The sequence below is a fragment of the Egretta garzetta genome, unplaced genomic scaffold, assembly GCF_000687185.1.
Source record: "Egretta garzetta isolate BGI_Z169 unplaced genomic scaffold, ASM68718v1 scaffold180, whole genome shotgun sequence".
NCBI classification, from domain to species: domain Eukaryota; kingdom Metazoa; phylum Chordata; class Aves; order Pelecaniformes; family Ardeidae; genus Egretta; species Egretta garzetta.
The window spans coordinates 1,082,482-1,095,205 of record NW_009258299.1 but is presented as its reverse complement, the minus strand read 5'-3'; the positions used below and the strand labels follow the sequence as shown (position 1 = coordinate 1,095,205).

The following is a 12,724-nucleotide window of genomic DNA, read 5'->3' as shown; positions in this document are numbered from 1 at the left end:
GCCTGCGGCTGCAGGCGGTTTCCCTCCTCCGGCTCCTCCGAACCCGCCCCGACCCTTTGGGTCGCCTCGCCCCGTTTTTCGGTACCCGCCGTCTGCCGCCGGGTTTGTCCCCGCTCTCCTCAGAGCGGTGCCTTGATCCTGCCCTGAAGATGAGAAGTTCCTGCCTCTTTTTTTCTCCAAGTCGTGCCCTTAATTTGCCTTGGAGGTCCAGCAGGTTTTTGCTTGGTCACGGTGATGCCCTCCTGCTGCTCAGATTTCGTTGTGAGCTCCTTTTATGCGAGCGGGGGCTTTCAGTCCCTGCCATTCTGCTCGCCTTTAAAAATTTATTGCTGGAGATGGGGACCTTTATATATAGAAGTTCAGGCAAGGGATCACGTTTCATTACTGCCTTTCGTTAAATCCCCGTAAGAACAGCAGAATGGAAAGGCTAGGTGTTTTGATACTTTTCTCTTTTTCGTTTTCCTTTCTGTCTTTGTATGTTCCCCTAAACTCGTCTGGGTGTCTGAAGTTAGATGCCTAGCTACTCTTCATTAAATACATAAGCAATGCTGGTGTTTTTACTGCCAAATGTGAAAATAAATTACCTGACCAAAAAGATGCTGGTTTCTGCTGTAGCAATGCATGGAAACAGCCTCCCGCTTTTAATTTTGGTGATGTGAGGGACAACTCTAGGGTTTTAGCTGTGTTCAGATATGTCCCAGTAAGTACAAACAATAAGTGATATCCTTTCATCTTTTGCTGGGGGAACAGTAATTTAGCTGGTTAATAAGTTTCATACCAAGCATTGATGCAGAGCAAGAAGAGATGGCCTATTGTAATTTGGGAGCGTGTTGCGTGGTTATATGAAATGAATAAATAAGGCCTATTTCTTATCTCGACTTCAGAGTAACAAGTATGAAAGCCTCAGTCATTTCTGTAGCTGTTTATAGTCTCTCTCCGCCCTGCTGAAAACACTCAGTAAGCGTAAATACGCGTAGCCCCCCTCAAAGTGTCTGTGTTTCTCAGCTCTACTGCTTGCTGCTAATATTTTTTTGTTGCTGGATAAAAACCTCTTATTAATTATGACTTCTTGTTTAGCGCCTGGAAATTGGAAAAACAATATACTAGTTCTGGTTTCTTTCCTTCTTTGGGTGTAGATTGGGTGTTTGACTCTTGCACTCCCCTGTTAGGGCTGTAGCAGGGAGATAAAGGGATAATCTCACAAACCTTATATTTTTGCTGTCCAGAGTTAAGCGTTAAATAAACATTTGTTTAAAATGCAACTTGAAATGCTGGATGGAAATTGGAAGACCCTGAACTCTCATCAGACCTGTTGTCTTTAGTTAACATGTACATTTTAATTCGCTGTATGTTTTGATTTCCACGTAATTGAACTCTAAATAGTGATTTTTTTTTTTTCCCCTCTGCTTGAATTATCAACTATAAAAGTAAATGCAACTGGGTGGATTGCTCTTGAATGCAGTGCTAGCTTTTCAATAAAGGAGTACACTTAAAGGGAGTACTGATCTCAGTACTATCTGTATCGAAAAAGGTTTACCATGCAGCAGAATATGATAGTTGTCCCATCTTTGGAAATATTCTAGGGTGAAAGGCTAGAATACTGCTAATAAACAAGGACCTGGCTTGTGTTTTCAAGGGAGTTCTCGGACTGTGCTAGGGATACAGGCAGTTCTCCTGTGGTAGAATGATGCTTTGCATTAAGAGGAATCACAAGTCTGGTTTACATTGGTGAAATATTTGTTAATATCTCCCAGAGTACTTCTTTAACTGATAATTAAAGCCACAAGACCAAAGATCAAATGATAACCAGTGCAATACACGAAAAGGATTCTACTTTTTCTTAAATTGTTAAAGCGAAGCTCCTTAAAAAGTAATAATAATAAACAAAGAACAAGACCAAAAATTTGTTTAAGAAAATACTGGAGTAACTTGCAGTCATGGTTCATGTGGTGGTTTTTAACCATTTTTAGTTTTCTGTAGCTGGCTTTTCACCAGTGATGCTTATGGAGTCTGAGTCATGGAAAAGATGAGCTGCTTTGGGCATGGAAAAGATGTCTAGTCAGTATGTGATGGCAAAGTTGTTAGTGTTGGCAGTGGTTTTATTTTTCTTAAAATATCCTTATTTGGACAGCAGTGACTATGAGCAATAACAATTTTCTTAAATGGAACTGGCCTCTGCTGCCACATAGAGTGATTCTCTACTGACAATGAATGAAGGTACAGTATTAGAAATCTCATCTTCCAAAATAGTCAAATGAGCTTTCATAGTATAGGATGTACTTATTATTAAACGTAACAGTAGAAATAAAATCTAGGACCTTGGGGAACTGCTGAGTTAAAATCTCATGACCTTTCTTTGAAGTGAGGAATTTCTTTCCCTCTCAAAGATCCCTTGAGGATCTTCCTCAGCTGGCAGGTAGGGACTGGGCCAGGAACTGCGCTTCTCTTTTGCTCATGTTCTTCTTCCAGGGAGCAGTTTCACAGACACCCTTTAGGAACTACGAGTTTGCACAGCTGTCAAAAGAGGTTGTGCTCAGCTTCCAAACAACAGTGCTTTCCTGCCTTAGAGGAGCCCTTAGGTCAGAGCGGATTTGGCTGAAAACTAATTTCTTAGGGGTGAAGGGGTCTGGAAGGTACACGATTGTTAGTTGTTGCAGAAGATACGTGGGATTTTTACATCAGTTTAAGCTGATGGGGGAGCTCTATTCTTAAACCTCTTAAGGTACGGCTGGGATCTTTTTGCAGTCAGAGCCTCTGTTCTGACTTTCAAGGTTGTGAACCTTTTTGTTACTGTGTATTACGGTGTTATGTCTTTGCATGCGTGTGTCCCTCCCCAGCACTGAGCGTTGTTTTAGTGGGGTGTTGCTTTAGGCTTTCCAGGCATGGACCAAGAGCTCAGTGATATGTAGGTCCTTGCTGTTATCTCCCCCATTTTTTTAGGAATTACTGCCTTCGTGGGCATGCAAAGAATTTTGCAGACAAAGATGATCATAGCCTGATCCAAACAGTCTTGGAGATGTGTATTGAAAACATGGCTGTGCTGTATTTTGGAAATGATGGTAAGGTTTTCCTGGTGAGGAAGTTGGGTAAAATTGCACCTATCTGTGGAAGAAAGGTGAGAAATTAAATAGGAGTGGAATTCAATCTCTTTAGTCTTCATATGACTTGCAATATTCTTTTTTTTTTGTTGTTGTTTTAACAAACATGCTTTTGATAGAAGGATATTAACTATTCTTTTCTCCCTTTCTTCCTTTTTAGCTTGGTTTTACTCTTGGCAATGTGGTTGGGATGTATCTGGCTCAGAACTACGATGTGAGTATCCTTGCATTCTCAGAAGTGAACCTATTCCAAACTGAAAATATAAGCCTGTTTTCCCTCAATCAACATTGAATCAGTCTTTATTTTGGTGGTTTATTGTATTTGAACAGAATGCAGATTGTACTGACGTTAGTTACAGATGAACTCAAATGTAAGTGGAACCAAAACATCTACCTCTTCGACATCTTTTCTGCGATAGAGTAATACCGAGAGCCCTAACTGATGTTGGGGCCCTAGAGCACAGATGTAACCAGGCATCTACACAGATAGAGAGAGGAGAAGCAGAAAAGGTCTATCTAGCAGCTGCTTATGGATTGTACCAGCATTAAAATACTGGTCTCCTGACTGTCATAGCCTGTCACAGCGTTCTTCACTCAGTACACCTGTTTGTTACTTAAGAATCCTTAAGAGTGTCTGAAATTTCTGTCCCTTGTACTAGTAATGAAAATAAGTTTTGCCAGCTGTTTGGGAAAATTCAGCATTTGCTCCTACTTCAAACAGTACATCGACTTGCAATCTTTCTTTCCTGTTTATCTCACAGTGAGAAAAGAGAGAAAGTGAGCTTTCTTTCCTCACCTCTCCCAGTGAACTGAGAATTTTCACTGTGAGAGTTAGAGTGGAGGATTTAGAGCTGTCTTCAACACAAGCTTTTGATATCTGCAGAGTCAGTAGAATCCCTTGTAAGAGCACTGCCACTTAGCTGTCTACAGGCTAGAGGAGTGGATGACATTTAACATATACATTTTTTTCCTTTCTTATGTAATCAATATTAGCCTAGTTTAAAAAAAAAAATGTTGTTAAGGCTCAAATCTCTGGTGGCATTTATGTTCTGCTTTCCTCTCACCTTCAGTATTGAAGTCGCCTTGCTAGCAGAATTCTTTTTTTTTTTTTTGCTCCTTGCTCATGGGCAAACTTTTGTGATGCTTCCTGTCTGGTCACCTCCAGTAAGGGTACCAATAAAAGGCTGGTGTTCCTTTCCAATATATATCTTTAAAAGTTACGAAAATGTAGTCAAATGAACATGTATCTATATGTATTGTAAGCATGGCGTAGTGCTTTTCCAGCAGCACTAGTAAAGTATTGCCACAAGAGGGGGACTTACGCTTTTGATTTGCAGGAAACGGTTCCCTGGGAATGTACCACTGACTTGCAGGATGAACATGGTAGTTTTATTGCTGGTATTGAAGATGATTTGTTTTAGATGACATCTGAGATAAACTTTTCATAATGTGGTCCTAATTCTGCAGCTGTACATGCACATGCTTAGTTATAAGCATGTGGAGGATTCTGCTGACAGCAGTGGACTTCCCTTGGTTTAGTTTATAAGCCAGGCATGTTACAGGCTGGGCTCTTAATTTTGCTTTCTCAAATGGAGCTTAACTTTGAAAGGGCAGGGAAGAGAAAAACTTATGATATTACCTGTATTACCGGCCTCAAACCGTCCAATGAGAGAACTGCAGCCTGTTTGGATTAACTTCTGCTCTGTGGGCAGATTACATATTAAGTAAAAGCTCATAATTTTTTTCACAACTACCACAGGGAACTTTGCTTTACTTTCATCTTAACCAGTTAGCTTGTAAAAACCTACGTTGTCAATTCCCAGTTTTAGCTAGTGTCATGAGATAATCTGTTCCTTGCCCTTAAAAGTTGCTTCTTTTTTTTTTTAAGTTGTCAAAATTTACTATTGGATTACTATATCAAAATGCTTTTATTTGCAAGAGAAAGCTGAAGTTTTGAAGTTCACAAGCGGTAAATTGAATTTTCATTCAAGTGTGAAACTACAAAAGGTTGCCAATTTGCAATGCAGTGGAATTCCCCAGTGGGAATAAATACTTCTTCTGGTCCACAAGGTGGACTTATGAAGTATTTCTTCATAAGTTTCTTGAGAACATATTTGCTGCTCTTGAGCATCCCTTTTCTCTTGGTTTGTGACCAGTATAGTGCAATCTAATTTCCCCTCTGAAAGTCATTGTTAAAGTCTGGGCATCAGTGTTTAAATCGGCTTGTTCTTGGCAGTATGTCCTCTTTCAGTGAGGAAGCCAGACTGGTCTTACTAAATTTTCTGTAAAGTGATGTGTTTTCCTCCCTTCTGTTCCCATCACCGCTGGCTGACTTTAGTATTAACATTCTAAAATATTTCCTGAAGCCCCATGTGAGGTGCTTTCATCTGCTGTTTGCTTGATGTTGTTTTGGTTTTAACCTCTGTGCAAGGTAACATCTTGGAAGCAAGTACCTTTTAGAAACCAGTTTAAACTTCACAGAATTTCTTGCTGTGTTTATGGTATTGTCGCTCCTTTGGCTCAGGATTTTTTGTTAATTTATGTGGTTTTTGTTTGTTTTTGGTTTTGTCTTTAAAGATTCCTAACATTGCAAAGAAGCTTGAAGATTTTAAGAAGGATGTGGAAGCTAAGAAGAAACCTCCCAGTGACAAGTCCTAAGACAGCAATGTTACCCAGGTCACCTCTGTGCTTGCATCAAGGATGCAATTTACCTTTCAGGCAACAAAGATCAAGTAGAGGGTTGGCATGGGAGGTTTTTCCACTTTTAGTCTCCTAGAACTGGAATGTCCTTCTTTTGAAAGAGCAGCTGTGAACTTTTCCTGGGGCTGATTTTCAAGGGTTTCAGAATTTGGATTTGCAGCTGATATGTGACTGGTTAAGATCGTTTGTATTTTTTGTTATTCCTTTTCGTAATATTTTGTAACCCATTTTTACCTGATCCAACTGGAGTCCTGTTACCCCTGTTACCATGTGTACCTCACACTTTTAATACCCTAGTCCTTAGAACATTGCAAAAGAAATTAAATGCATCAAGAAGTAACTTTTCAGGGTTTCTTGTCATTTATTGTGAGCAGCAGTGCTTCACTGTCCATAAGATCTGCATTGAAATTGGAGATGGGAAAGTTCATTTGTCAAACTATGAATCTGGGGGGGGAGGAGGGGAGCTCCTGCTTTTTCTATTATGATAAATGATCACTTTCAGCAGTGTAGGCTTTGCACAAATAATGGCTGATTTCATAAAGTGGAAAAGACCATCAACTTTAAACTAAGTTTCAAATTAATTTTTTCTTCTATATCTTCTTCTTTCCTTTCTACTTGGTTGCTTGAGGATGTCTCTGGAGTGATGGGGAGGATAGGAGAGGGAAGAGTTATCTTCCATAAGTGGTAATCAGGGCATGTGGAAGTCATCAGTTATGTTGTGAATCCAAACCATTTGCTTAATGGTCCCATTTGTGTAATAGGTCTAAGCGTGCTTTTTTACTGCCTCTTGGTGTGGAACAAGGACTAGAGCTCAGTATTTCTATCAAATGTGTCTGGTATTCCCATTACGTCCTCATTCCTGTACATGGTCTTCAGCCCATTGCCTTTGTATTTGGTTCGGTTGTCTACCACGTATTTTCTTAGGATTAGAATCATTTATCTGTTGTCCCCCTTATTGTTTGTCTGGTATGCTCTTCTTCACCCTTTGCTGCCACTAAAAACCCTGGTGTGTGAGAAAATACATGTCATATTGTAGCACTGTCCTCTTCTGTTTGAACAAAAGCAAAGTCTGCATTTGGAAACCATAGTTTTGCACAAATTTTGTTCTGAACTCTGAAGAAAATATTTCAGTAATTTGAATAGATGCAAATTTTATTAATTCAACAATTTATCTTTTTTTTTTTTTTCTGTAAAATAGAAGAGTCCTATCAACTCTGTAAAGTGGCTTAAATCACTGAGTCCCCCTTGGCAATCTTTTGCAGGACGTGAAGGACAGAGAAAAGCACCAGAAAGATATTCTCCTTGCTATTATTAACAATGCCTGGTGATGAACTGCTATGGACAAGTAGGAGGAACAAGCACAGAGAATGACCTCCTCCAGTCTTTCAGGCTCTTGATTTAAGCATACCTAGAGTGCTTCTCCATTAGTGTTTTAGTTAGGATAAGGGTTGTGCCTTCAAAGTGAATTGTCCTTTTACCATGTTTTCATTCTCACCATGGGAAAACTATAGAGCATGTAGACAGGATTCCTTTCAGAAAAGACTAAACAAGAAGATGTGCTTTGATCTTTAATGGGTGTTTAGTCCATGAGACAGGCCTAGAGACATTTGGAGGGAAAATATCCCAATCTTTGGGCACTAACTGTTTTGCTCTGTAGACCCAGTGGACTGTGCTGTTTGAGCCAAACATTGCATGAAAGCTTTTAAATACAGGACTCCCCATGTGCCAGTATGCCTATGTGCCTCTTATATTGTGGAGCCCAGAGTTGGACATAGCAGTTCAGATGTGTTTCACCAGGGCTAAGAAGAGGGGCAGGATCACCTCCTCCCTCAGCCTGTAGAGGATGCTCTGCCTAATGCAGCTCAGGGTGCTGTTGCCCCTCTTCGCCTCAAGGGCATGTTGCTGACTCATGTTTAACTTGACTACCAGGACCCCCAGGTCCTTTTCTACAAAGCTGCTTTCAAGCTAGTCAGTTCCAGCTTGCACTGGTATGTGGGATTATTCCTCCCCAAATACGGGACTTTGCATCTCCTTTTGTTGAACTTCATGAGATTCTCAACGGTCCATTTCTCCTGCCTGTGAAGGTCCTTCTGACTGACAGCACAGCTATCTTGTGCATCAACCACTCCTTCCAATTTCGTATTGTCTGCAAACTTGCCAAGGGTGCACTCTATTCTATTGTCCAGCCGTTAATAAATATGCTGATGTTCAATAATTCAATATTGGCTCTGGTATTTTCCCCTGGGGTACACCACCAGAGACTGGCCTCCAGCTGGACTTTGTGGTGCTGACCACAACCCTTTAAGTCCAGCACTTCAGCCAGTTTTTGATCCACTTTACCACTTACTTAGTCCATGCTTCCTCAATTTGTCTGTGAGGCTGTTGTGGAAGGCTATGTCAAAAGCCTTACCAAACAACCTACATTGCTCTCCCCTTATCCTCCAAGCTAGTAATTTTGTTGTGCAAATGCCAGACTGGTCAGGCATCATTTCCCCTTCATTAATTCATGCTGATTACTCCAAATCACTTTCTTGTCCTTCGTATGTTTGGAAACCACTTCCAGGAGGATTTGCTCCATCACCTTTCCAAGGATTGATGTGTGACTGACCAGCCTGTAGCTCCCCAAATCTTTCTCTTGAAGATAGGAGTGACATTTGCTTTCTTCCAGTCCTCAGGGGTATCCCTGGATCACTGTAACCTTTCAAAGGCAATAGAGTGGCCTCACAATAATATCGGCCAGCTCTCTCAGCTATTCTTTAGTTTTCCTTCTGCAGCTGGTGTGCCTATAGAGGCCCTTGGCTCCTGATTTTGTAACAAGAAGGGCCTCTATAGGCCTCCCAGGCTGGCCAGGGCCATTAAGGCACTCAGGGACCTGGCATTGTCTTTCCTAACCCCATCTGAGTCAGTTAAATCACTAGTACCTCCAGCCACCTTCTGTAAAAATGGGTTATTACTCAAGTGCAGGGAAAAGTGTAATGAAGCCAACTCTTTATGTTTTTACATTAGGTAGCATCATCTATATCAGAAAGTTTTATTATGAATTCAGGTAAAGGTATATGACTCCTGTTAATATAGAGTATGACTCTTCACAGTGATTTGGTGATCTGGCAGCCCAGGACATTTCTCAGTGGTGATGCTACGGGGAGTTGTGGTGTCACTCAAAAAACATACGGCCTTTGTGAAGGCAGGATTTTTCCACTGTGGTTCTCCTTTGTGGTTTGCCTTTGTCCTGTGGTGCTGGCAGCTGTGTGCACCACCAGCTGTTGCAACTCCTCTATGCGTGCTTTCTTGGAGAGATTTGTTATGCATGCTGAGCATCTGGAAATGTCCTTTGAAGGGCCCAGGCTACTGTTGGTCCACATTACAGATGACCCTTAGATTACTGGTGAAATTGAAATGTTGCAAAGGAAGAAATTAGAACTTTCAAAATTAATAAGGTGCTGGCTTCATAAGCCTAGATTATACTTGTGTTTGCAGAAACATAATTGTGAATTGGTATTTGTATGTAAAAATCAATATCAGCTGTATGTGATGTAGAATTATTTTGAATATTAGGAAGTGATGGTGGATATTGGAGTGCATATGTTACTGGCAATCTCTATAGAGAAATTTCCTGTACAGCTCTTTTTATTTTTGCCTCAGAGAGACAAGAAGGAGATACTTAGTTCTATTTGTTACACTTCTCAGTGGTATATGCTAACCTTTACTTTACAAAGTCCCAAGCCAAGGTCATCTTTATTGAATTTGTACTGAGATAAAATAGCTATGGAGGTTATTTGCTTTTTCACCTGAAACACGTTAATCGCAGATGGCCAAATTTACTTTCTTTCTGCCAAAGTCTTTAATACATCTGGAAAATACCTAAATAACCCATTCCTGTAAATCACCAACTCAAACCATAAATTCACTAGTAACTTTCCTACCCTGTGAGCCCAAATGCTGGGGTGGAACAAAATGTTGGTTTTCTGTGTGGAAACAGAGATTCTGCAACCTTTTCATCACACTGATTAGAGCCCTTCTCTGACAACTGCACCTTTGGGTTCAAAGATGCAACTACCAAAGCAGTAAGATACTAATCAATGTATGAAAAAGAATATAAGGGCTTGTTTTAAATTCTTTAAATTCTTAAATTATTATTCACATTTTCTGCAAACCAGAGAGAACTGAACAACCTGTGTGCAAGTATTAAGTACAGATTATCATAGAATCATAGAATATCTCAAGTTGGAAGGGACCCATAAGGATCATCAAGTCCAACTCCCTGTTCCTCTCAGGACTACCTAAAACTAAACCATATGACTAAGAGCATCGTCCAGATGGTCCTTGAACTCTGATGCTCTGCTTTTTTTCCTGAGAAATAAAACATTACTCTGTCAGCTACAGAATGAAGAATTGTTCAGTGTAAATCACCTCAGTTTACTTCAGTGAAATTGCCTGGGTTTTATGTCACTGTGAAAAAAATATACATGTAACCGTAACAGGATTCTAGTAAAAGGTAATATAAAACTGTAAGATAAAATAGTATACTGCCACTAGTTAATGTGATTATACTTTTTGGATAGGAATTTGAAATTCTGGGCTGAAAGCAGAACTTTTGTTTTTAGGACCTGATGTATGTGTTTAATGTTGAAAGCATCTGGAAATCACTTAATTTGAAATCAGACTTCTCTCCCCTCAGCTTTGGTTATTGATAGAGACAAGTCTGAAGTTGAGTGACAGTATGCTATAAATTACTGGTGAAAATTTCCTACTTCTTTGTCCACTTGCCATTTAGTTTAATTAAAAAAAAAAAAGCAGCAATCAGCACCCATTGCTGCCACACTGAGCCATGCAGCTTGCCCAGTCCTAAGCTTGTTTGTCTGTTGCTATTTTCCTTTGTGATACTCAGATTCTGCCCCTAAATATTTTCTCATGTACTTTCTTATGTCTTCAGTGAAGTGAAAGGAATCATACATGTACATCTAAGGGCAGAACCTGGCTGTGGTGCATGCACTGACTGATCTGATAAGGAAAAAGGGCCAGCACAGCACGCTGCCTTCCTGCAAATGCCTGGTGGGGCACGGCAGTGACAAGTGCCAGCAGCTGTGGACATGGAAGTGAGCTGAGAGGACCAACACAGGAGGGAAGGCTGCTGGGGAAACTCCTTGCCTGAGTCCACTCCAAATTTCTCTGTAGCAATCTTGTGAGACACAAACTATGCCAGAGACTCATGGAAATCTTTCTGAAAAAAAATATTGCTGGAGAAGCGCAATGCAGCCCCAAGTAATTTCCATTTCCCTAGTGCTATTGGTGGCCACCCTATGTGATTTGTGAGTAATCCTAGATCTCCCTAAAGCTGATTGGCATGCCAGCTGCTCGTCTCTCTTGCAAATGAGAATATCCCGTGTTCATATCCCCTGGGAAATGTATGGGATAGCAAGGCCTGATGCGAGCTGAGCTGAGCTAAGAAATAAGAATTAGGGGGTGAAGAGTGATTTGTTGCTGAGCAGCTAGGCAATTTGAAGATGGTGGTGGATGAAGCGTGAAGTGAAAAGGATTAGAAGACGAGTGCTCAGTAAAAGGCACAGAGCAACTAAAGCCTTGGGAAGAGCAAGCTGGAAAGAGTTTCTTGGCAGGGGAGAATGACTGGGGACTGTGAACAGAGATGTCCTGCTTGCTGTGCATGGGGACAGGACCCTTGGTACTGCAGACACCCCCACCCACTGAGTTGCTTGTTCCTGGAGAAGGTTGCCCATGTTGGTGGACAGGCGTTGCAGCCTCTCTCCTGCTTCAGCGGCTTTGGTGCTGGGTGCAGCTTGCTGGGGGACTGCAGCTCATGGCGGGAGGGAGGACGGGGGCACCTCTGCTTTGAGCACTGTGTCGGGGTCTGCACCCAGCAGCAGCTGGGGAGCAGGAAGACACCCAGGGATTGGAGCTGGAGTGATGTAGATGATCTGGATCCCAGAGGAAGGTGTCAGTTTTATATGCTGGGGTGCAGCAGAGCAGCAAGCTCAGGATAGGGAGAACACAGGAACTGGGGAGGTGAGAAGGGTTGAAAAAGTGAGGCTGAGATCTTCTTTCATGGATTAGGAGGGCATGGGGATGCACTGAGCTATTGATTCACAGAAACACTTTGTTTTCCAAAACCAAATTTACAGGAAGTACTACGAATAGAAGGTGTTTTGCTAAAGGATGCTGCTTGCTGCTTTTGGTACAAGGGCTGAGATGTGCTTTTGTGATTTGCACGTTTTGCTTCCCCCTGCCTACCTATGACCTCTTACTGTATCAGTTTATTTCCAAGGCAAGTCTGTGGGATCCCTCTGTTTTGACACAAGCAGTAAACCAACACCTCCCGCTGTCTCAACACTACCTCCCTAAGGGCTTGGTGGGTTATGTGGTGAAATATATCCTGTTTGTATTCTCACAGAGCACCAGAATATGCAGTAGTGAATAATTCATTTTATTGACATTTTATGCATGCAGAATAGGCATTCACACTAACATCTAGAGAGCCTAGATTATAAGTGGAAAGCATAAAAATTCATTAGTGTATATATGTATATATATAAAAAAAGAGTGTGATTACATGTGATCCAATCATCCTAATACACAGCTTAAATGCACTGACATTAAAGAAGAGAGATGCTAGAGAGCAGGTGGGTGTGATGTTCGAGTGAATGCGCATGATGATGAGATATACCAGGACCACTCCACTTCAGCCCTCTCCCTTCTTACTGATGGGGCAGCACTGAGTGCCATCTTGGATGAAATTATGCTTTCTCTGTCAGGGGAATCATAACTGCGGAACTATCTAAACAGCAGCCAAAGAGAGGGGAGAGCAATGGGTATGTTGGCCTGGTCAAGTTTGCTGGTCACAGCTTCCCCTGCTGAAGAGGCTCCCACTGCAGTACAATGATGAGGAAAGAAGGTATTGACTAAAACTTTCT

General features: G+C 41.3%; 1 protein-coding gene across 1 annotated transcript; it reads left to right on the top strand.

The window, feature by feature from the left end:
* The first annotated feature begins 708 nt into the window (after positions 1–708).
* STMP1 (short transmembrane mitochondrial protein 1) lies at positions 709–12,427 on the top strand. Its single transcript, XM_035894046.1, has 3 exons — positions 709–2,217; positions 3,259–3,312; positions 5,676–12,427. Exons 1-3 carry the CDS (start codon positions 2,212–2,214, stop codon positions 5,754–5,756), a joined length of 141 nt encoding a protein of 46 aa, XP_035749939.1. The 5' UTR covers positions 709–2,211; the 3' UTR covers positions 5,757–12,427.
* The last annotated feature ends 297 nt before the right edge of the window (positions 12,428–12,724 follow it).